This window comes from Haliotis rubra, unplaced genomic scaffold (assembly GCF_003918875.1).
Source record: "Haliotis rubra isolate DU_JTF1 unplaced genomic scaffold, ASM391887v1 Scf36, whole genome shotgun sequence".
Taxonomy (NCBI): Eukaryota; Metazoa; Mollusca; class Gastropoda; order Lepetellida; family Haliotidae; genus Haliotis; species Haliotis rubra.
In genome coordinates this window covers 3,439,300-3,464,207 of record NW_025767035.1, presented here as the reverse complement: position 1 = coordinate 3,464,207, position 24,908 = coordinate 3,439,300, and the positions used below count along the sequence as shown (strand labels likewise).

Genomic DNA, 24,908 nt, shown 5'->3' with positions numbered 1-24,908 from the left:
GCTGTAACACTTGTCTTCCCAGTTAATTCCAAATGGGTTCGGTCGTGTTCAAGTCTGGCGAAAGGGCAAGCTATCGTAGGTATCAACGCCTGTGTTACATGAAGGTTTTGTGTTGGAACTTCAGTATGGGGTGTGGCATTGTCATGTTGAAATGTCAGTCCAGGACCATGTAGCTGCACGAATGGAAGAAGGACTGGGGTCAACATGTGATAAACACTGTATTGCATTATGGTTTTAATGGACTACAGTCAGTTTAGATCGACCGTAGACACAAAAGGCTCACGAAACCATTAGGCTTCCCCTCCAAATCAGTCAACCCCACGAACACAACTCTTTGCGTGATGATACCAACTCTGGTGCCACACCTGTCATCGGCAAAGCCTAAAGTAAAGTTCCTCTGCCTATGGATGAGTCTGGCATGTCTGCGGACCATTCTAAGTGTTGAGAACCATAAAATTGCTTCAGGATTGGTCCTGTACATGGAAAATAGTCTATGGATACCTGCAGACTGCAGGTCTGTCCTGACAACCTCTCAGCGGCTGTGTGCTAGTGCAGATTGGAGCAAATTTCTACGTCATCATCGTCTGACGCCACTCCATAGACGATATGCAACAGTATCTGTTTGTTGCACACGGATCCTTACATTATTGTCTAACGACGACAAACCAAGGCTCGTGCATCTGTTGTAACAGATTGTCAATCATTAAGCCTACCAGTGGCAGACTCAAGGTGCTGATTAATGCGCCGCGGCCTGTATTTGAACTTGTAGTTTATCACGCTGGGGATGCAGGCGAATGTCCGGGGCCGATTCGGGATATCTAAATCAGTGGGTCATAAAAAAAACAGGTCAAACACACCTCCCTTGACACGGTTTATCACCGTTTATCATTTTATTCTGCCACGTATTGACAGAATGACTTGATGACTTGCTGTACTTTTATATTGTTGTGTTTTGCATAGGTTGCCTTAACCTGTGGATGTGTCTTTCCCCACCCGTTCAGTTCACCCATATGGCTTGATGAGGTAAGTTACCCCTTCAAGCTAGTGCGAGTGTGATATTTCTTAGAGTAACTAACAAATAACGAATCAGTAAGAGACAGACGAAGCTAGTCGAACAAGAAATGTCTTGTGTACATACCTCATGAGTGTATTGGACAATGAGAAGCTGGACGTGCGGAAAATGTGTTCTGCACCTTGTACATGTGTGTGTGTGTATAAGACAAAACAAAACTCATAGCACAAGAAAAGTATTTCTTACGTTTCTACGTCATCATCGTCTGTTGCACACGGATCCTTACATTATTGTCTGACGACGACAACCCAAGACTCGTGCATCTGTTGTAACAGATTGTCCATCATTAAGCCTACCAATGGCAGACTCAAGGTGCTGATTAATGCGCCGCGGCCTGTAATGGGACAAAACATAGCTAGTCACACAGGAATTGCCTTCTATACGTTGTACCTGTTTTATAGGACAATTGGAAGCATAATGTGTCCCATGACGCAGCATTCTGTATTTTATTTAAAGGCTCAATGACGGAAAATAACACTGGACAGTGGAGCATGAACAAAGGTTACGTTGTTTCAATTGAGAATATTTCATTTCAAACTCGAAAATGATATATTCATCATTTTTCTTGCCAGCTACTACACATTCAACTGTATAACCGAGTTGGCAACGCATCAAATTCTGGAGAGTTATTAAAGCATGGCAAGTTCGTCTTAACCATTTGTTAGTATCGATCGTGACATTCAGTTACATTCCGTGTGTAAAACCAGTGAATAAGTAGGTGGAAAGCAGACATATTTATTTTCAGCATCAAGACATTTTGAATTACGTCAACCAGTGACTGAAAATGATAATAAGAGAAAACACCCATTGAGAACATACCTTCAGACGCTTGTTTCGACGTAATGTGAAGTGATAGAGATATGCGCTTTCCCACTTATCTAGCCTAAATACCTCCATTACATCAAACTCTAGAACATCAGAATATAAAAACTTCAACACAAATAAAATATTAGTGATGACTAATTGTTGTTGACACCATGTTGTGAACTTCAGTTGAAATTAAGCGGAAACAATGAAATGCTAAAGGTTGCCTAAAAATGAAAGTACTTTTAGCCTGATGCCTTGTTCTTGTGCATTAGTCGAATTATTCATGACCTTGTGTATCACGTTGTGGTGGCATACTTACACTCCGGGTATGTCACGTTGTTGGGAAATACTTCACTGCTGGCAACAAGTACTTGTTGGCACAATATCAGTTAAATACTAGGCTTCACATATACGACGAAATGAAGTGTTATATACACTGCACGTGTGTATGTTCACATCGTTAATACAACTCTGCTGAGATAGTAAGACAACTGTTGAATTGATCAATACTTAACATCACCATCCAAAATGGAAGAATCTGGTACAAGAGATGGAAAAAAACTAGTAAAGTGTAGACACAATGGAGCTTTTACCCTGTTTGCATCAACCGTCAGGTTGTCTTTTCTTTTTCTGTGTGTGTGTGTGTGTGTGTGTGTGTGTGTGTCTGTGTGTGTGTCTGTGTTCTGCAATTAAGGCTGTAAACCTCGTCTAACATGTTTTGTTATAATTCCAAGCACGCCTACAATGTATACTGCAATGCGTATACATTCAAGAATGCATCAATCGTATGTTTTATCAACAAAACACAATCTATTGGGTATTCTCATTTAATCACTTTATTTCGTTTAGTCTGGGTACAGCATATCATGCACATTTAACAAGTCAGCATTTTTGTTGCTTTATATAGGGGTCAAATTACAAAGTCATTATCTATGTGAATAGATTGTGGCAACACGACCAAAATGTAACAAAAGTGTCGTATTTGCAGTGAGAGCATGCATTAAATTTGTGTAAGTGGTAATTGTAATTCAATGTTAGTTTCAGACCAGCGAGAGAATGTACAATGTCTGCTAACTTTTTAGAACATATATACTCTTTAGTTAATATCAAAATAAAATTCAGTACGTCATTTCTTCTCTCTTTGAATCCGAGAATAATGGTTTCTGCGTTTAATTTCAATTGGGTGTCTGTTTCATTTTCAATCCAGTCTAGTAGATCTTGCCACAGCTTATTGACATGTTTGCATTCATATAATAAATGAATGATAGATTCTATTTCAACATCGCAAAATGTACATAGTGGTGATTTTATTAGTTTGTATTTATATAAATCTTTATTGGTTGTAAGGATCCTATGGAGAATACGGTATTGAAGTCATCTGTGCCTAGCACTATATGATGCTCGAAATGGTATAAAATTATATGTCTTCCATAGATTGAGAGTGATATTTATGTTGAATTCTTTTTCCCACTTACTTTGATAAAGCAGTTTTTGGTTTATAGCTTCCTTGTGATGAAGCCTCTTGTAAAATATGCTACATCCTTTCTTAGCTTTGAGTAGTATTTCCAAATTAGGAGGAATAAAAGGTAAATCTTTCTGATATTAATTTTGAACGAACTCTGTTTTGAATATGTTTTCAATGAAGATAATAATCCTGTATATTCAAGGAAATTTGTTCTAACCTCATACAGTTCTACGAATTCTATATAAGAAAGGAATGTATTGTCATCTTTTAAGAAATCATTTATAAATTTTACATTTGACTGTAGGTAGTGGTCCTATACTACTGGTTTTCTCCTTATTGTTATCTTATCATGTCTCATGACGGGTATTCTCAGTTTTTTATCTCCATCAATCTTTGTGGTATGTTGGATTTAAACATTTTATTCTTAATGTGTTTTTAAAACATGCATTCTGTGCGGTATTATGACTTTTACCTAGTATGTGTTAATCACAAAGAAATCACATTTTGTAATTTCAGATTTTGTCCAAAATATGGCTGTTATTAGATGTTGCAAACGACAGTTCGATCTGAATGTCATAACAGTCGAACCAGGTCTGTTTCTTTATATGCTCACGTTCTTCCTGACAAACTTAACCTACCAGGCCTTTGTGTATGACAAGGCCTGCACTGACAAGTACAACGAGACTTTCTGCACCAGCCTGCGCAACAAGACGTTCCAAGAGGACCACCAAACAGAAGAGGATTATGTCCAGTCTGAGACATCCTACTGGATCTTAAAGAAAAACATTGTAGAACGTATTCCGTCAGGTTTGATTGTAGTGTTTATCCTCGGATCCTGGGGTGACAAAGTGGGTCGGAAACTACCTTTGTTTTTACCCAGTGTGGGGGCAACGTTGTCTTCCATTGTGTATTTGATTCTGTCAATTTACCCTTCAAGTAAAGTTGAGTATGTGATGATCGCTGGTGCAGTAAATGGTCTGAGTGGGGGATTCACGGCCATGATAATGGCTGTGAACAGCTACGTGACGCACATTGCTAATCCCACCAATAGAACTACGCGATTGGGAATCCTGGAGGCTGTTATCTTCTTAGCTGGAACTGTAGGTGTCTTCATATCTGGAGTCATGCTGGACAATACAAGTTTCACATTCGTCTTCGCGTTCATGAGTGGATGTTCCTTTTTAGGAATGGTATACTTTACCTTACGTCTGGAGAACCTAACGGTCGGAACAACTAGACTCGAGAGTGAAAGCTTCTGCGAGTATTGGATTCTTGGATCAATCAAGGAGTCTGGTCGTTGTGTGATGAAGAAGAGGCAAGGGAAGAGAACTCTCTGGATAGTCTTACTGCTCATTGTCTTCAACCTCCAAGTTATCGCAGCAGTGTGTGAGTACAGATTAGCTTATATTTCTTCATCTTTATCGTTTAGACCAGTAGAATACAGTGGAGCCTCGTTAATCCGGACGGTTGCGTTTCTCAGTAAATTCGTCCGGATTGCGAATAGTCCGGACTACTGAATCAAGACCCAAGGTCAAGCAAGAGTTGCTTCCCTTACTATTACAAAAACGACACGAATCTGGATAAAACAAATAAGCATTTAATGTAAAGCTTATAAAACGATGAATAGCAAGTACAAAAATAATATAGTCATAGCAAAAGGGGTCTTTCATTGTTGTTTGTGTTCGTTTAACCTTCCACATTGAATTCATCACACCAATAATTTTACCGAGTGGCATCCGCATGTATACGAGGAAGTATACCGCTATGCGCATTGTGCCCACACTAAATCACAGGTCACCTCTTGGCGGGTTTCAGGTGAAAATGACGTCCTCCTCCTGTACACAAGGCGAGCTCCACTCAGCTGGTCACAGACAACGTTGGGTTACTACCAAGGTCTGGAGAACTTCCTTCGTAGTTTAATGCTGGTGACAGTTCTGCCTCTGTGTAGGAAGATGAGGAACACCACTTTAGGACTCTGGGGCTTGACGTCCAAAGGCATCGGTCTGGTATTATTGGGACTCAGCAAACGGACATGGCATGCCTTTCTAGGTAACAGCTTGAAATGTACTTTTTAGGTCCTCACTTACGAAGGTATGTAATAACAAATACACTCTTAAAAAAAGAAACTCATAGGTAATTTTGAGAATATTGAACTCATGTAGCTACGGCAAACACAATACAAATATACTATTTCTTGCCCAAACGTCATCTTTGTGTGATTAAAACAGCTTCAGCGCCAAAACGCGGCAGTTACCCTTGTTTTAGAAGCGTTTGAAGAAATATTCGATCACTATAAAAAGCCAAACATTGTGTTGATTTTCGTCATTCGATTTTGCCTGGAAAAGCGGAAATCGTCATGCCACTACTGAGTGCCGCCTTGAAGCTGGGGAGTCTAAGACTGCAGTTGCCCGACATTTCAACGTTCATCAGAGCACCATATCTTGCCTTTGGGATCGTTTCCTGTAGACCAATTCCGCCAAAGATCGTCCGAGAAGCGGTTGTCCAAGAGTTACCACCCAAGCCCATGACCGCTACATCCGGGTTGCTCACTTGCGTCATCGTTTTGCCACAGCCGTGGAGACTGCACAACGCATCCCTGGTTTGAGAAGAACTTCCGACCAAACTGTGAGAAATCGATTGCCTGAAATACGGATTTGACCAAGAAGGCCAATTGTCGCCCCTGTTTTGAGAGACTGCCATCGACGCAATCCGCTTGCGGTGATGTTGTAGAGTCAGGAACTGGAACCCTACAAACTGGAGGCGAATCTGGTTCAGTGATGAATCACGATTTCTTTTTCGCTAGAAGAGAACGTGTCCACCGTCATAGAAATGAACGTTTTGCCCCTAATTGCATTCGACAGGTCGACAGATTCTTTTGAGGGCTGTGTCATGGTTTTGGGTGAGACATCCAACACACAGAGATCTGATTGACAGCAAATCGGTGCATCAACGAAGTCCTTGCACGTCACACACTTCAGATTATGGGCACCCATGAAGGGCCACCTCCTCGTGGTGGGTGCTGGGTCACGCTAAGCGCCCTTCAACCCCCGTTGTGGACCCGGGGGGATATTAGGTCCACCAACCTGTTGGCCGTGGGTTGCGCCCCTGTGTCGGTGGAGGACGGGAAGCTGGTGGTTGAGGGCACTGGGGCCAGGAACAGTGTTCCTTTGCCCAACACACCACTTCGCCCCTTACTTCACCTAGACGGGTGGTTGAACTGGCCCGGTTCAACCAATCGGCTGGTCACGTCATGCCCTGCGCATGGAAACATTCATTTTTAAATTGTGTATTTTTCAACACTATTGTGATTGATTAAAATGAATGTCATCAATAAAATGTTCTATTGAAATTTTGATTTGTACTTATAAATTATTGATCCATTTAATTGCCTAGAGTCCTATGCCAGAAGGCGGTGGCTCATGGGCCAATCTGGCAATAGAGACCTCTGAATTCTGTGTTTCTCCAGAAAGGTGTCAAGGGCGAACCAGTCTGACATTTATTCTGTTAGATTCGACAGCTATTCAAGTGTTTATTTGCTGGAGTATAGCATCCTTGTAACCCTGGTGGAACATGCTGGTTTCAGCTGTACCATCGTCCTTGTTGACACTCCATGGTGGGTGGGGAGCAGGGATGTTGAACACTTTCCCTACACTATGGCTCTTACAATTCCATCTGGTTCCTCAAAGCATAAACGTAGGTGCATAGAATCTTCATCTTCTGATGAAGAATCTACTGAATTTGTTGAATCATGGCCTAGGTTCATTGTTATCACATCTGCAAATGAAAATCCTTTAAAATTAAACCCCTTCGCTATCTCCAAGGGCATACAAGGTGTCTGTGGAGAAGTTAAGGATGTAACACGACTCCGTAATGGTTCTCTGTTAGTGGAATGTACACGGAGGCAGCAATCGGACAATCTGTTGAAATTAAAACAGTTTGTGAATACACCGGTTGTTGTCTCTGTACACAGGACTCTGAATTCCTGCAGAGGCATAGTACGAGACAGGGCTCATTGTCTTTCTGACATGAATGAGGAGGACATTGTGACTGAATTACAGAATCAAGGGGTAGTCGCTGTAAAGCGATTTTCAAAAAAAGAAAGAGGATGGAACAGTTATTAAACTGAACACATACTTGTTTACTTTTGCACTTTCGGCTCTTCCGAAGTGCATAAAGGCTGGTTACTTTAACATTGGAGTAGAGGTGTATGTGCCAACTCCACTCCGATGTTTCAAATGTCAAAGGTTTGGTCATGGAGCCAAGTTCTGCCGCAATCATACGGTGTGCTCCCGTTGTGGTGATGCTCATGACCTAACTGAATGCACTAATACCATCAAATGTGCAAACTGTGAAGGAGATCATGTGGCTTCTTCCAAGTCCTGTCCCTTGTATCATCGTGAGCAAACAATTCAGAAACTCAAATGCACTAACAATATTTCATATTTTGAAGCTAAAAAGCTGGTACCTCTTCCAACCAGTTCAACTACTTTATATTCCCATGCTGTTACATCTAACAACGTCACTGCAGTCACACGCCATGTTGCAACGTCCTCCATTTCATGTCAGACCGACTTCACATGGCTCAAATCAACACAACCTACCCTTACAGCGTCAGCCCTTCCACCTTCTTCTAAAGTTACTCAGACTGCGTCTGGATCTCAGACTGGAATTCAGCCTGCGACATCCAAGACGTCTGCTTCACAGCCATCTTCTCAACCAGCTACTGACCAAACCAACAAGAAAAAAGGAAAAAAGTTAAACAGAAAACAACCACCTATTGTCTCTTCACCTTCCGAGGTTCCTCTTCAAAACCCGTTTGAACCTCTAGACATGGAGGTTGCTCTGTCCTCTCAGGACAGGCGGAGGGATAGCTCCTCCTCACATACCCGTGAACGATCGCCAATTGAGCCACCATGACTCAGTTGGCCAATATAATTCAGTGGAACTGCAGAGGACTTAAAAATAACTTTAACGAAATACAGTTACTAATTCAAGATTTTCGACCGTCAGTATTATGTCTCCAAGAGACATATCTAAAAAATACAGAAAATTTTGATTTACGGCAGTACAGCGATTACCACTCATTCTCTCCTCCAGGAGATAGAGCAACAGGAGGTGCTTCAATTTTGGTGCGGCAGGGTGTCATACATAGCCCTGTCCCACTTAATACAAATCTCCAGACAGTTGCTGTTCGTTTAACCCTGCACATTGCATTGACCCTGTGCAGCTTGTATATTCCTCCTTCTTCAAATATTCGACAATCAGATCTTCAAAATCTCTATGATCAGCTTCCAAAGCCATGTGTTATCATGGGCGACCTGAACGGACACAACCCGCTTTGGGGAAGTGTCCATACTAATAATAAAGGCAAAATCCTTGAGGAATTCATCTCCGATAATAATTTATGCATTTTCAATGACGACTCAGCCACTTATTTACATCCAGCTACGGGAACATATTCGTCCCTGGATTTATCGCTAGCTGATTCCAACTTATTTAATGAATTTGAATGGATGGTCTGTGATGACCTATGTGGGAGTGATCACTTCCCCACCATTCTCAAAAACATCAGCCCTGGTGATGATCCACCTGTATCAAGAAGGAACTTCGCCAGGGCTGATTGGTCATTATATAAGACTCTGTGTGTTGAACACTTGAAGCATGATCTTTTTAGGAACAGTGAAGATCCTATACAGTCTTTTTCTGATATACTAAATCACATTGCTGACAAAACAATTCCTAAGTCCTCTACAGTTCCACATATTCGTAAACCATGGTTCAATAATGAATGTAAACAGGCCAGAAAATGTAGGAAGAAAGCCGAAAAATATTTTCGCAAACACCCTACTGTCCATAATCTAAACAAAGTCAAAATTACTAATGCTAAGGCTAGACGTTCTTTTAAACAAAATAAGCGTCAGTCTTGGCGAAATTATATTTCTAAAATAAATTCGCGTACACCTGTGTCAAAGGTATGGAACATGATACAAAGAATAAAGGGCAAAGGTTCCAAATGTACCGTTCATCATTTGAAGGACGGTGATAATTTATTGACTAATAAAACTGACATTGCAAATAAACTTGGTGAAACTCTTGCAAAGCATTCATCTTCATCAAATTATGTCCCTGAGTTCCAAAAGTATCAGAAACAACAGGAGAAGAAAAGAATAAATTTTAACTCTGACAATGGTGAAGATTATAACGAACTATTTTCGTTACATGAGCTCCATACCGCCCTTGAGCAAGCTCATGATACAGCAACAGGAGCTGATAACATTCACTATCAGCTCTTGAAACATTTACCTGAATCATGTTTGGAAATCCTTTTAGGAATTTTTGATCAAATATGGACTTCAGGGAATTTCCCAACTTCGTGGCGTAAAGCCATTGTAGTCCCTATACCAAAGCCTGGCCGGGATCATACTGATCCGTCTAATTACAGACCAATCTCTTTAACGAGTTGTGTGTGTAAAACCATGGAACGAATAGTAAATAATCGATTAACATGGTATCTTGAAACCAATAATCTCATAACAAATATTCAATGTGGTTTCAGGAAAAATCGTAGTACCATTGATCATTTGGTACGATTAGAATCCTTTGTCAAAAATGCAATAGTTAATAAACAACATGCAGTATCGCTGTTCTTTGATCTCGAGAAAGCGTACGATACAACCTGGAAGCATGGCATTTTAAAGGATTTACATGATTTTGGTTTAAGGGGTCGTTTACCTCTTTTTATATCACAGTTTTTAAAAGACAGGCAATTTCAAGTCCGAGTGGGTTCAACCCTGTCTGACCATTACAATCAGGATCAGGGTGTCCCACAAGGCAGTATTTTGTCTGTCACTTTATTCAGCATTAAGATCAACAGTTTATCCAAGGTTTTAAACGATTCAATTGATGGATCACTTTTTGTGGATGATTTTAACATTTCTTGTCGCGGTAAGAATATGCATACTATTGAACGCCAACTGCAGTTGTGTTTGAATAAAATAAATAAATGGTGTCTTGAAAACGGCTTCAAATTTTCTAAATCAAAAACTAATTGTCTACACTTCTGTAGAAAATATAAGCCTCATAAAGACCCCGAACTGTTTTTAAATGGCACTCCCATCAAGGTTGTCAAAGAGGCCAAATTCTTGGGTCTGATTTTCGACTCCCATTTAACCTTTCTTCCGCATATTAAATCCCTACAAACTAAATGCCTGAAGGCACTCGATTTATTGAAAGTCGTGTCTAATTCAAGGTGGGGAGGGGATCAAACTACGCTCCTACACCTTTACAGATCACTTGTCCGCTCGAAGCTTGATTATGGCTCCATCGTATATGGTGGAGCCTGTAAAAGCAACTTAAAACTCTTAGATTCAGTCCACCATCAAGGTCTGAGACTTTGTCTTGGGTCTTTTAGAACTTCTCCTATTGATAGTCTCTATGTTGAGGCTGATGAGCCATCCCTTACCCAAGTCTAATCCTGCATTTAACTGTGTTTTCAATCCTTCTTATGAGGAGTTGTACAACAAAAAGCCTTCTCTTGTTTTGCCTCTTGGTTTAAGAATTAAACCATTTCTTTCTGCTGCCGGCATTGAGCTGGAAAATATAGCTCCTTCCCGTCTTCTTTCTTCTCCGCCTTGGCAATTGGTTAGGCCACAAGTTGACCTAACATTAACTACATTTAAAAAATCAGAAACAAATGAATTACAGTATAAACAAGAATTTAGTCAATTAAGAAATAAATATAATACATACAAATCCTTATTTACAGATGGGTCCAAGGATGGTGGCGCAGTGGCATGTGCCACTGTCATTGGATCCCGAACAATATCTTCTAGAATACCCGATAACAGTTCTATATTTACAGCTGAAGCAAACGCCATATTAACGGCTCTTAAATATATTCAACGACATCCTAAACATAAACAGTACATAATCTTTTCCGATTCCCTTTCATGTCTTCAGGCTATTAAAAATATTTCTTGTAAACATCCACTTTTATTAGAAATTATTGAATTGTATAATGAGCTTGCTACTGGCCAGTGCGACATCGTCTTTTGTTGGTTACCCAGCCACGTTGGCATTTCTGGGAATACCATGGCTGATCTTGCTGCTAAGGCAGCACTCAACAAATCTGTGACACCACTTCTTATTCCATACTCTGATTATAAAGCTGGCATTAGAACATACATCCGTGATCTGATGCAGAAGAAGTGGGACGCCCAAGTAGGTATTAATAAGTTACATGCAATAAAACCCTATATTGGTTACACCTACTTGGGTTGTCCGTCCAGATTTGAAGAGGTCATTATGCGACGATGTCGCATTGGCCATACCAGATATACTCATGAATATTTATTGAAAGGCGAAGATCCTCCGTTTTGTATCCCTTGTGATGAAAGGATCACAGTCAAGCATGTCTTGCTTGACTGCATTGAATATTCCATCACAAGGGATAAGTATTTTAATGTCAAAACATTGAAGGATCTTTTTAATAATGCTAGTTCTCATTTAGTTATTGCCTTTTTAAAAGAATTAGATTTGTTAACAGATTTGTAAATAGATAAATATTTTATGATTGGAAGTTCGAATTAGTAACACAGATTGTTAGTGGCTGTATCCTCGAGGGGGGTTAAAGTACTGTAAAATTATTGTCCTCCCGAGAGGGTACGAGAGGGTACATTCAAAGTCAATTTCAACTCTCCGTTTTTTAATCGTAGAATATGTGTAATTTTAACGTATGGCTAGATTTATCTCAATTGCTAACAGCTGAAGGGATGATGTGAATCCAGCTAGGGCCCATGCAGGAAGCAAATGTACTGTAAGTCCCCATGGTCTCTAGTATGGTGATCTAACTTCAGTTGTTAGCGATCTATAGCCCATTTTTTATATTGTGTTGTCCCCTATAGTTAAAATGTTTTAGATTCAATTACTAGTTTTACATATATATCTGTGATAACCTAGTTATTTTACTGTCCTTCGTTGGCAGAATTTTATAATTTCACGTAAATTGTTGATATATTTATAACTTGCTTTAGTCACGATATGGCTGAAATATTGCCGATGTGACTTAAAATCTTAACTCACTCACTCACTCACTCACTTCAGATTATGGACCTACAGAGGGAGTTCAGCATGACAACGCTACTTCAAATACAGCACGCGTCACGGTCCGCTACTATGCCAATTCTAACGTCAATGTCTTGCCATGGCCTTCCCGATCGTCTGATCTAATCCGATAGAACACCTATGGAATGAACTCGATCGATGTGTGCGTCAACATCAAAACACGCATGAGACACTTCAACAACTGCCCATCGCATTGCAGGAAGAGCGGGGAAGAATTCCGCAAAAGCGACTTCGTTGACTTATCTAGTCTGTACCGAGTCGGTGCCGAACAGTATTTTCTGCCAATGGTGGCCATAAAAAGTACTGACTTTGACGCCATCTTGTAGACTCAAGTAAACAGGGATTGTTCACCTTCATTACCATTGAAATTACATGAAGTAATTGCGCTTAGACTAACGCAATGAATTCTTCCAAACATGGCTTATGCGTTTCTTTTTTTTTGAAGAGTGTATAAACGTTCAATATCAATATCATTCACAATGTAATTGCATATCTAAGCATGTGCGTCAAATGTATCTGTCACATATACCACTGATGTATGGAAACACATCTTTTCATTTTAGTGCCGTTGATTTCCATGTTTCAAGGCTTTACATCAACTGCTATTCGGTCACTCCTGCCCAGTTTGGTCAGCCAGGATGAACAGGGTAGGGTTAAGAACAAACTTCATGTTGTAAAGTGAGTGAGTGAGTGAGTTTAGTTTTACGCCGCACTCAGCAATATTCCAGCTGTATGGCGGCGGTCTGTAAATAATCGAGTCTGGACCAGACAATCCAGTGATCAACAGCATGAGCATCGATCTGCGCAATTGGGAACCGATGACATGTGTCAACCAAGTCAGCGAAACTGACCACCCGATCCCGTTAGTCGCCTCTTACGACAAGATAGTCGCCTTTTTATGGCAAGCACATGGGTTGCTGAAGACCTATTCTACCCCGGATCTTCACGGGTCTCATGTTGTAAAGATTCAATAGGCAAAGTTTGGAACGCAAGAGATGCAATACTTCTAAAACGCTCACGAAAGAAAAAAATGTCAATTGTAAAACCACGCCGGATTCAACTTGGCATGCAGGACAAAGAAATTTGAACATTATGTGAAGGATCTTTGGCAAAGAGTATTGTTAGACTATTTTAGAGGTCACCGCAAAAGTAAAACTGAATCAGGGCAACCGTTTTTTCTGTACTTAAATGCAAAGACTATGCTACAGAAGGTTGTATAAATATGTAAGGATATCCAGGTTCCGCGTGTTCATCATCTGTTCACAGGACGAGCTTTTGGACTCGTGGCTGCCTTGAATAGCATTTCTGTATTGGTGGCATCCCTCCTCTTCAACGAACTCTACCCAGCAACCCTTGATTTCTTCCCTGGCCTCAGCTTCATGTTGGCTGCTGGTCTGTCTGTCGTTGCTGGAGTCATCATACTGTGAGTGGGAAAATCTACAAAATACCAAAACAAAATACCATTAGTATATTGTGTCATGTGTTTTTATATGATCATAAATAGTTTGCAATGATCATTCTCCGTCTGTACTTGAATTGCAGGTGGCTTCATTATAAGCTGAGAGGGCTGGTTCTGGATAATACTACAATTACAAAAAGCACGTCAGGAGACACAAATAGCATTAGCAAAGGTACGTTTAAAGCGGATCACAAAACTGCTACAGATAGACCCTTTAGTATTAGTCGGGATACTTTGGATGAAATCTGACAGGTAATCCCACAAATAGATGATTTGATCGCATCCAGAAAGAACATAGGGTGATATGCATCTGCATATTGGCTCTGAAGGTAACTGGTAGCGCTGAGACCCGATTTGTTTAAAACAACCTCATACAGCTGTAATATTGCTCATGAAAGAGTCACAATTGTATCATTTAATTTCACTAAAATGCAATAACTATTTAACTCAGTAACGCATTTTCAAATCCGTCATGTAACAATTGTATTCAGTATATAGGTCATATGGAGGGAAGAGTATTAGTAGCAATTTAAAACAAACAATCTACCCTGAAGATACTTTCCTGTACGTTGATGATACTTTTAGCATATCCCTTATATACTGGCTGACACATATATCATGATCACAATTTTCATACATGACTTCAGCTATTATACAAAGAAACTAAACCATATCAGACTTAGAACACATCCTTGACGTACACCACATGACGAAACGAAAGGTCGCGAAATGGAACTTTTGGTGTCATCACTATTTAACGGCGACAAATCACCAATATTTCTGAAAGTACAGTTGTTTGTTTCTTTTGCTCCAATAAATATTTTGTGCACAAATCCTGTTATATGAAAATTTTATCAGATTTAGGAGTAGTTAGAAAGAAAACCAGTTGACAGTAAAATATTTATTCCAAGGAAAATAAATCACAGCTGTATGTACCTTTCGTTTGTTTCAGGAGACATTCAGGTGGAGACTGCGACGACTCACATGTAACCAAAATCCCCAGTCACGGTTACACTAGATGTCAGATATTTTGCTTTTATAATCCAAATAGTTCAAACCAGCCATAATAATATATTCGAAGAATACACAATACACCAGATCGAATTCAAGTATCAATGGATAAGGAGACTAAAACAATTTTTTATATCTTGTCACTCTCGTCATTTCTTATGCTCAATTAATATGTTTAGGTTGGGCAAACATTTAAATGGGTCTATTACACCAGTTCTGTACAAAGTGTTACTATGATGACCATAGGAGAAAAACTTGAAATGACAGCATTTACAGGAGACACGTAATTGTATTTTTGTCATACTAGTTCAACATTTCATTTTAAGTTGTGGAAAATAACACTTCTGGTTGGTCTTATTATGTTCATAAATGTTACCTAAATACAATACTAGTATATTATTATATGCAAAAATGATCACCTTATATTAATTTTAATCATAAATGTATTTATACTAGTAATAGTCTACGGAGTTATTTTGATTTGGAGTACTTTCTTTCCATTTCTTTCCGGACACCGATCTGCCTGTAAATTAAATTTCTCAAACTTTACCAACATACTGTTTATGGAAAACTCTTCCTAATTTATGTGACTGTGCGTCCTTGTAGGTTTTGTGTTTTTATTTAAAGATCTTGTAAAACATTTACTACATTTATAACATGCTTTAACATGCTCACATTAAAAGGGCGAGGTGACATTGCGTATCCAATAAACACATCTATGTTTCTCCACTGGTACAACTTAAGAACATCATTTTCAATTCCTTGAAATGTGAGCAAATCAGTATAAATGATATATTTTAGGTAAATTTAGATAAATATTGTACATTTATCGTAAAGTATAGCATTATATTATTCAACATGTGTAAATGATTCCCCATAACTGTGACATTAATATTGTGCCACAATGGTTACTATTTCTTGCGTTTGTATCAATATGAAATTTTGGAAATTCCATTGCTGTCAATATAAACCAAATTTGCCAACCATAATCTGTTCTGTTTTATAATATAAGCTAGTGCAAAGGTTGACTATTTTAATTACCACTGGTAATTCTAATCCATGAAAGCTTCGGAACTTCAGTAATATTTTGTGTTATTAGGACATTCATTCCACCACATTTGAGGGTACTGACACGGTGATCACTGGAACATAATTCTTCCCATTCGAAGATTAATGAATTGAGTAGTTATATAATGATGGTTCTATTACAGGGTACCTTATAGCTGATTTCTACGTAATTCCGCTCCCAGCGCCTAGTGATTTTCGAGCAGAGACATCATTCGATGTACAGCCGAGCTCGCCAGCCTAGACCCGTTAAACTCGCAAAGTGTCTATCATTTTTTCAGCAACCACTGACTAGACCTCGACATGCCGAGTGGAGTTTCCTTTATAAGGGGTCTTAGAAACTCCCAACACGTCGAGGTCTATTCAGTGGTTTATGCGCGTGTGTCCGTACGCGTAAGTCGTGACGCCGTCCTATTCCACAGAACTAGTTTCTACCTAGTTTGCCTAGGTTCTACCTAGTTCGCACCTAGTTTGTACATAGTTTGCACCTAGTTTGTACCTAGTTTGCCTAGTTTGCCTAGTCCGCCTAGGTTCTGCCTAGTTTTTCCATATAGACAATTGTGCGAATGCAGATATATTGTACAAACAAAATGACTCCGAAAAGACAACTATCGCAAGACCAAGTGGAGGAGATTCGCAAGATGCGTGGAAAAATCTCTGCACAAGAAACGAAACAACGATTTGGAATTGGTTCCAATCGACTACGCAAAATATGGAATACAGAAGAAGATATGCAAATACCTACAAAGCCCATTTCTTCCTCCCCCGCTACAAATCCGAACTCCAGCACATCCGTATTGCCAACCGCAGAACACCCTCTTGCCCGCCGGCGAGATAGCTCTAAATCCGACGTCTACCTCCAGCACAACCGTATTGCCTGCTGCAGAACCGTCGACTGCGGCCACCGTCCAGGAATTCTACTACCGCTTGGGGAGGCTTGAGGCTCGTGTGGAACAAAATGCGACGATGTTGTCGGCTCGTGTGGAGCAAACCGCGACGATGTTGTCAGCTCGTGCGGAGCAAACCACGAACTTGTTGGTCGACAAGACAAGGAAGACGACGAAGAACTCCGGCAGGAAATAGAAAGCGTTGAGGAGGAACAAGAAGAGACTCGTCTGGATATCGAGAAGGTGCGGCAGATGGTAGAATCGGCTCAAAGGTGGACCAGCCTTTCGCTAGCCGCCGTGTTTCTCTGGAAGGTCGTCCACAAGACCTGGAAGCACAGCACACCGGCTAGCACACCGGCCAACATACCGGTCGACGAGAAGACAGAAACGCCCAAACCCGTGGATCCCCACTATATGGAGTAGAGAAGTCGATGTGTGGAATGAGGAGATAAACCTAGTGTGTTTGAAAATCAGAGACATGCTTTACTGAATTGATGGCGACTAAATTTCAATTGGAACCAAACGCGTCGCGTGAGGTTTCAATTGAAATATTTAGTCGCCGCTCACAACGCGTGCAACTTAGATATTAAAAAAATCAACATCCCCGTGGTCTTCCACAATTTGAGAGGGTACGATGCTCACTTGATCATGCAGGCCATCTCGAAGGTCGATGACGATATCAAATGCATCCCAAACAACATGGAGAAATACATCTCCTTCTCGGCTCACTGTGTGTGTATATATAGAGATGTTTTAAATACATGCTCATTTTTTGTGTATAACATTTCGCAATCAACAGTGATCATAACATGTCATGTGTTCAAGTATCACACCTGCCTGTCTGTGTAATTACATAATGTGACAGAGACCGAACTCGGGCCATAAATCAATGCGTTTTGTTTATGGTGTATAGCCTGATTGGTGTTTAGTTCAAATTGCATGTGGTCAGTGATAGCAGCTGTGTATTGAATATTGTCATTAGCAGACAGGCAGGCAGACACACAGGTGTCAATAAAACAAGACATTGAGTTTTGTCTGTGACAACGACATATCTATAAAACAGTTAGAAATTCTGTCCACGCTAAATAATGACATTGCTTTTAAGTATCGAACTGAGAAAGTGACTCGGTAAGAAGAACGTGTGGTGAAATAGACAAATGAAATTATATAAACAGTTAATTTACTGTCATTACATATAAAAAAGCTCGGGCCTTTGAGATATCAACAAAACATTAGAAACATAGCTCACACCAAAGCCTTCACCGAGTATTCACCGGACAACCAGCTTCCAAGTTGCGCGAACCTATTTCACTGCGCACGTGCTATGAGCGCAGCCCAGCTGTTGGAACCACTTGAATTCCCCCCAAACGCTGGGGGAAAATTAGTGAATCGTTTGAACTACGATTTCGCGCGGGTTTTTTTCATCGCGTTATTTTTCAACTTTATAAGTTGAATTTGCATTTTTGATGATTTGTTTCGGTAAGTCCATACCGAAAGGTATCAGAATCTGCAAAGTTGTGTTTTAGGTTGCATGTGACCTTTAAAAGTAGCATAGTTGTTCCTTTCAATGTATAGCTAATTTGCTAAACAATCACCAACACCTGAAGGTAGCATGTAAATCGAGCTAGGTAGCTGTAGGTCCAAATAGACCCAAGTATCGGGTGGTCAGGCGCGCTGACTTATTTGACACATGTCATCGAATCCCAGTTGCGTAGGTCGATGCTCATACTGTCTATATCACTGAATTGTCTGGTGATTCTTTCTTGTGATTCTGACAAAAGATCGTGGTACAAGTATTGGAGGTGCAACAGCATTGCTTTGGACGACTGGGTTCGTAGAGAAAATAGCGCTCACATACAGTCCATTTTCACAGCAAAGGAAAACTCTAAACACAGTATATGCTGTCTTTATTGCTTTGATTGTTCTATTTTGTGTCAGCAGTCTTTGAATTGTGAACAGGCCACATTTGAAAAATATTCAACATATTCATTGATTGGTAAAACCAACACAAATACAATCTGTTTGTAAATATCATTGATAAGGGTTTTTTAAATCCCTTAAATGCTATTTACCTAAGGCTGTTTATGTTTTAAAGCCATGTAGCTCAGTAATTAAAGTTTTAAAATGTAGTCGATATTCTGGGGTTGGAATAAAGACTTTTATTAGAATAGGCAGTCGTACGAAACACCAACTTTAAATATGCAAGTGTTGTCCTTAGGTGATCCTGGGTAGGCCATATTCAGGATGTAATGGACCGTTTCAAAGCTGAACACTCCGCTGCCACACACCGCTTTGGCAGTAATGTCAAATCAGCGATAATGGAGGCTTAACTGTTCTTGCTACCACTCATAGTCGTGGTACACTGTTCACATGTCCAAAATATTCAAATAATAAAGATAAGGACAGGATAAATATAGGATCCGTAAGTAGGTCACAGCACTTCGCGAGACCTTAGTACTTCCGCTGACAAACGTTTCATACCTTTTCGAATGGTCTCGTGGTTGTCAGTTGACATTAAGGAAAAGATAATCCTTGCAACAAATTTCCGATCTAACCATCCCCATATAAGCAAATTATTACGACTGTCAAGGGCTGTGACTGCCACGCATTGTTGTACACTGGGTCCAATCTAGTAATGTCATTTTGGCGGTCGCGCAATTTGGAACCAGAAGGTTCTTGTATACTCGCTTGTCACCGGAACTCTGGTACCGGAACTAAGCTGGGCCCCGCCTCGCATATTGCAAGGTGGCGAGCGCAAAGGGAGCTGGAAAGCACCTTAATACCGGAAAAAGCGCCTCGCGAAATTTACAGGCCTTATGACGGCTGTGTGGTAGGCCAGTGGTTCAAAAGTTTTCTTGTTTCCCCTAAAAGGCTCGGTTAACAATAGTACAATGCGTGAAACTTTTGTCTGGTGCCCACGCCGCAATGTTACTGAACTAGTCCTGAATTTTATATAAAAATACAGTTGTAAAAATACTTGCCATTTATCATTTACTTCAAAACTTAAATCAAATTCACTACCAAACCAACACAGATGAGAGCCGAAGCAGCCATGCTTACACGAAAATTGATAATTCATAAAAAACAACGGGAATGTGTATCCCGTTTGACACGGTCATATTCAGTACATTCAAAGCTAGGTTATCAACAGTACGTGCCATGTTAGACCATCAGTGAGTCATGACCTAAAGACAGTACTCTCTTCCCCATGACCTCAAAATCCAGTGAAGTCAAGCTTGACACCAAGATAGTCATGATGCTCCTGGGATAACAACGGACGTCTCACAGGTCGTCTGGCTTTATACCCGGGAATTTCGGAGCGTTCTGAAGTGGAAGCCACTCTGTTTTAAAGACGCCGCTTGATATGAACAAATAATGTTTTGTGATTCAGAGATGGGATGTATTATTCCCAGGAGTTGTCACTCATGGTCGACCTGACTGCTGACTGTCTTTAACGTCATTAGTATGCTGATGTTTCTGGCCAGTCGACGGATTATAACCAGTATCCATTGTCATAGCTCTCACTGACAGAACAGCATTATTCATACCAATCACTTGCCAGATTGGAGTAGTTGTCACTTAAGGAGGCTCCATGTTTTATGTAAGAACAGTGTACTGAGACTTGATATGTGCTTAATGACGGGTACACACATTGCAAGTGATGTTCACTTTCAATCGTAGCACTTCCAACGGGTAAAAGTGATAATACAAACAAACATATTTATATAAATATATATGAACATAAATGGGAACATGGGGGTTAATATCATAGCTGTTGCAATGCCAGACTGTCTTGTGATCAACAGCATGAGCATCGATATACGCAACTAGAATACGATTACATGTGTCAACCGAGTCAGCGAGTCTGACCACCCGATGTTTATCCTTACGGCAAGTATGGGTTGCTGAATCTTTGAATGGCATTTAGAAGTGATGCACATTAAGACAATAATTTTAGGGATGTCAACTTCTTTTTTGTGATGGACCAGACGTTTCGGAGTATATTCTTACTCTTTCAGGTGAATGAAAATTCTAGCCTTTGCTTTGCTGAAGACCATTTCTAACCCTGATCCCCACGCATTCAGTTGTCAGACGTGCAACCTCAGATATTACTCTTTATCATGTCTGAGTTAGGTTCGCCAGTTCAGTACACGGTTTTAACGCCACCCTCGGTAATATTCCAGCTAATTGCTGGCGGTCTTTAAATGGTGGAGAATGCACCAGAAAATCCGATGACTGACATCATAAGCATCGAAACGCACAATCGACATGAATCACCTATATTTGTGTCTGTCCACTCAATCATGTTAGTAGCCTCTTACGGTTCTATAATATGGTGTAGATTCCCTTACAGCATTACTCTAGGGGCGTTGAACGTTGTAAACGGCAGGCGAATGTCTACGGTGGATTCTGGATATATGAATAGGCGGGTCATCAAAACACCACGACCCTGTCACAACCCAGATATATCTGTCCGTAGAGGTGAAGGTCGCTTCCTGTACATTGTCCCCATTTGACTACTTGATACTGTACGGTGGGGTTGGGGTGTGGGGTGTGAGCGGGGCTGTGATCAGTCATGAACGTGTACATAGAAAATAACATTTCACAACTTTCGGAAAGTCATTTGGGTATCTAGATGATGACTCATCATGTCACGATAATGGAATGTCAGATTGGTATCTGCCATCAACGCCAATGTCGATACCAGACGCATGGAAACGAAACAGCGTAGAAAGCACTCCCTTCTGGTGAACATAGGACTTCTCCAGATGGTCTTGTTATCAGAGTTAAACATACATTCCATTTGGTGCTGAAAGTTCAATTAGTAAATACTCGTGAATGCCTTGGACTTGGTTTACGAAGCATTGTTTTGTGTCCACAACATAGAAGTAAAGTAAATGTTCAACAAATCTAAAGCGTCGTCTTAACAGAAACAGCCCCCAAAGGTCTTACAATTCTTGTAACGTGCCAACATTTGTCTACTCTGAAACATCTGGAACATTCGTAAAAGAAAGAGCGAATTACTTTCTAAAAATCTGAACATAGATGTCACTGGTATTTTGCCTTTTATGCTTTAGGAACTGGTTTTTAACGTGAGCACTAAGTTATCTTTGTTTAATATTGACAGCGATTTGTCGTTATTTGATTACCATATGAAATTACTATAAGTACAAATATTTTGAATCCATTCAATTATTACGAGTTGTGTAAATAATCTAGTCTGGACCATCAATCCAGTAATTGACAGCGTGAGCATCGATCTTCGCAATTAGAATACGATTACAGCGAGCCTGACCACCAGAAGCCATTTAACGCCTCTCACAACAAACATGGCGTACCTATCTCGACCTTCAGATATTATTACATTTGTAAACAATGGGGTTGAAGTCACCACATGTTCATGACACAGATAATACATTGGAAAGACATGGACTGACCTACACGAGGATCGTGTTTAGCTGTCGTATCAGAGGGGTGTCCATATCTATCATTTCAATCCAAGGGCCCTCCACAAGGCACGCCAGAATGACTTGCTTAACATCATTGTTTATCTTTTCGCTGCTCTTATATATAGCTCGTGAAAGAGTAGATTGCCTTAACCAGTGAATGTGTCTGGTGGTCTGAAGTTCCCACGTATTTCTCACTCCACCAATTCAGTTGTCATCAAAATTGAAAGAGGTAAGTTATCTGTTAAATGGATCTCTTCCTTCTTGTATCATTGTTTACAGTAATAACTAATAACAGACGCAGTTCGAAACTGCCGAAGCCATTTGAACAAAACATGGGTGTGTTTGTTCTTCATTAGCCTATTGGACAAAGAGAAGCTGCTTTCGTCATGTTCAATTAGCGTTTGTGCAAGACAAAGCAAAGCTCATCGCACAAGAAAAATATTTCTTACGTTCCTCGTATGCGTGAATAACTAACTTCCAACGTTTAGTAAAGCACAAGGCGACGCTAGTCCCACAACGTCTAGAGTCTCCCAACGTTTTCTATAGCACAAGGCGACGCTAGTCCTACAACGTCTAGCCCTCCAACGTTTTCTATAGCACAAGGCGGCGCTAGTCCCACAACGTCTAGCTGTCCAACGTTTGGTATAGCACAAGGCGACGCTAGTCCCACAACGATCCCTTGTGATGAGAGAACCACGGTCAAGCATGTCCTGCTTGACTGTGTTGAATTCTCCATCATAAGGGATAAATATTTCAATATTAAAACAGTAAAGGACCTTTTAATTAAATTTAATAATCATTTAATCATTGATTTTTTAAAAGAGATAGATTTGTTAAATGAATTTTGATATATGTTTGGTAAATAGAGAAAGTTTTATAATTGGTAGTTCAGATTATCAACTTAGATTGTTCGTGGCTGTATCCTTAAAGGGTGTTGAAGTAGCGTAAAATTCTTGTCCTACTGAGAGGGTACGTAAGTCCCAAAAACTTTCAAAGTCAATTTTGCTCAACCATACTTTTTACTCGTAGTATGTTTGCTATTTTAAATTATTCCAACTAAGGTCCATGCAGGTAGCAAAGGCACTGTAAGACCCCATGGACCCTAGTATGGTGACCTACCTTCAGTTGTTGGCGATCTATAGCCTGTGTTTTATATTGTACTGTCTTCTTCAATTAAAATGCTTTAGAATGATATTCTAGTTTTATATTCATATCTGTAATACTCTAGGATTTTTACTGTCCATCGTTGACAGGTTTAACTCTTCACAATTTTTCATTTTTATATTGTATCAATTGTTTTCGTCACGACATGGCTGAAATATTGCCGATGTGACGATAAATATTAACTCACTCACTCACTAGTCCCACAACGTCTAGTCTCCCAACGTTTGGTATAGCACAAGGCGACGCTAGTCCCACAACGTCTAGCCCTCCAACGTTTTGTATAGCACAAGGCGACGCTAGTCCTACAACGTCTAGCCCTCCAACGTTTTGTATAGCACAAGGCGACGCTAGTCCCACAATGTTTAGAGTCTCGCAACGTTTTGTATAGCACAAGACGACGCTAGTCCCACAACGTCTAGCTAGTCCCACAACGCGTTGTACAGCACAAGGTGAGGCTAGTCCCACAACGTCTAGTCCTCCAAAGTTTTGTATAGCTCAAGACGACGCTAGTCCCACAACGTCTAGTCTTGCAACGTTTTGTATAGCACAAGGCGACGCTAGTCCCACGACATCTAGTCTCCCAACGTTTTGTATAGCACAAGGGGACGCTAGTCCCACAACGTCTAGCTAGTCCCACAACGTTTCGTACAGCACAAGGCGACGCTAGTCCCACAACGTCTAGCCTTCCAACGCTTTGTATAGCACACGGCGACGCTAGTCTCACAACGTTTAGAGTCTCCCAACGTTTTGTATCGCACAAGGCGACGCAATTCCCACAACATCTAGCCGTCCAAAGTTTTGTATAGTACAAGGCGACGCTAGTCCCACACCGTCCAGTCCTCCAACGTTTTGTACATCACAAGGCGACGCTAGTCCCACAAAGTCTAGTCTCCCAACGTTTTGTATAGCACAAGGCGACGCTAGTCCCACAATACCTTTTCCCCAAGTTACGGAAAATACCACTTTCTGGTTAGAATTTCTAACTTGGACAGTGGACATCCTTACTGGCAAAAATGGTTAAGTTCCTGTAACGGAGAATACGTTATTTGAATCTACTTGAGAATGAACTTAAGAGAGACCTGCATGTAATTTTCTAATGAGCTACTAGCACTTTGAACCGCAAAATATACACATGGCAAAATGTATTTCAACACCCCATGTTTTCATAATATCACTAGTAGTAAAGAAACTTATCTAAACCTCAGTCTTACTAAATATGGATAAGATTACCCTCAAGATATATTGAACTGGCAAATCTAAACACCAAAAAGAACGAAAAACTGTGGTTTATTCAGAGAAGCAAACATGGTAGAAACAATTACTCATTGTGTAGTGCTGATGGCACTATGGTTGTGTGACGATAACAAGGTGGATTTTCAAGCTTCTGACATACAATCCTCAAGAC

The 24,908-nt window shown here is 40.4% G+C and overlaps 1 protein-coding gene across 1 annotated transcript; it reads left to right on the top strand.

Annotated features, from left to right (window-relative positions):
• The first annotated feature begins 3,949 nt into the window (after positions 1-3,949).
• Positions 3,950-13,894, top strand: LOC124285447 (solute carrier family 46 member 3-like). The gene is made up of 4 exons (XM_046721672.1): positions 3,950-4,730; positions 5,160-5,393; positions 13,031-13,114; positions 13,692-13,894. The coding sequence occupies exons 1-4, from the start codon at positions 3,950-3,952 to the stop codon at positions 13,892-13,894; spliced, it is 1,302 nt and encodes a 433-aa protein (XP_046577628.1).
• Positions 13,895-24,908: the final 11,014 nt, after the last annotated feature.

Bases quoted from the DNA above. Each gene is read 5' to 3' on its own strand.
- LOC124285447 (XM_046721672.1), top strand. From the start codon at position 3,950: ATGCTCACGTTCTTCCTGACAAACTTAACCTACCAGGCCTTTGTGTAT. The intron at 5,394-13,030 runs GTAACAGCTTGA...TTTTCATTTTAG, and splicing joins GACATGGCATGCCTTTCTAG to TGCCGTTGATTTCCATGTTT. The intron at 13,115-13,691 runs GTAGGGTTAAGA...TTGTATAAATAT, and splicing joins GGTCAGCCAGGATGAACAGG to GTAAGGATATCCAGGTTCCG.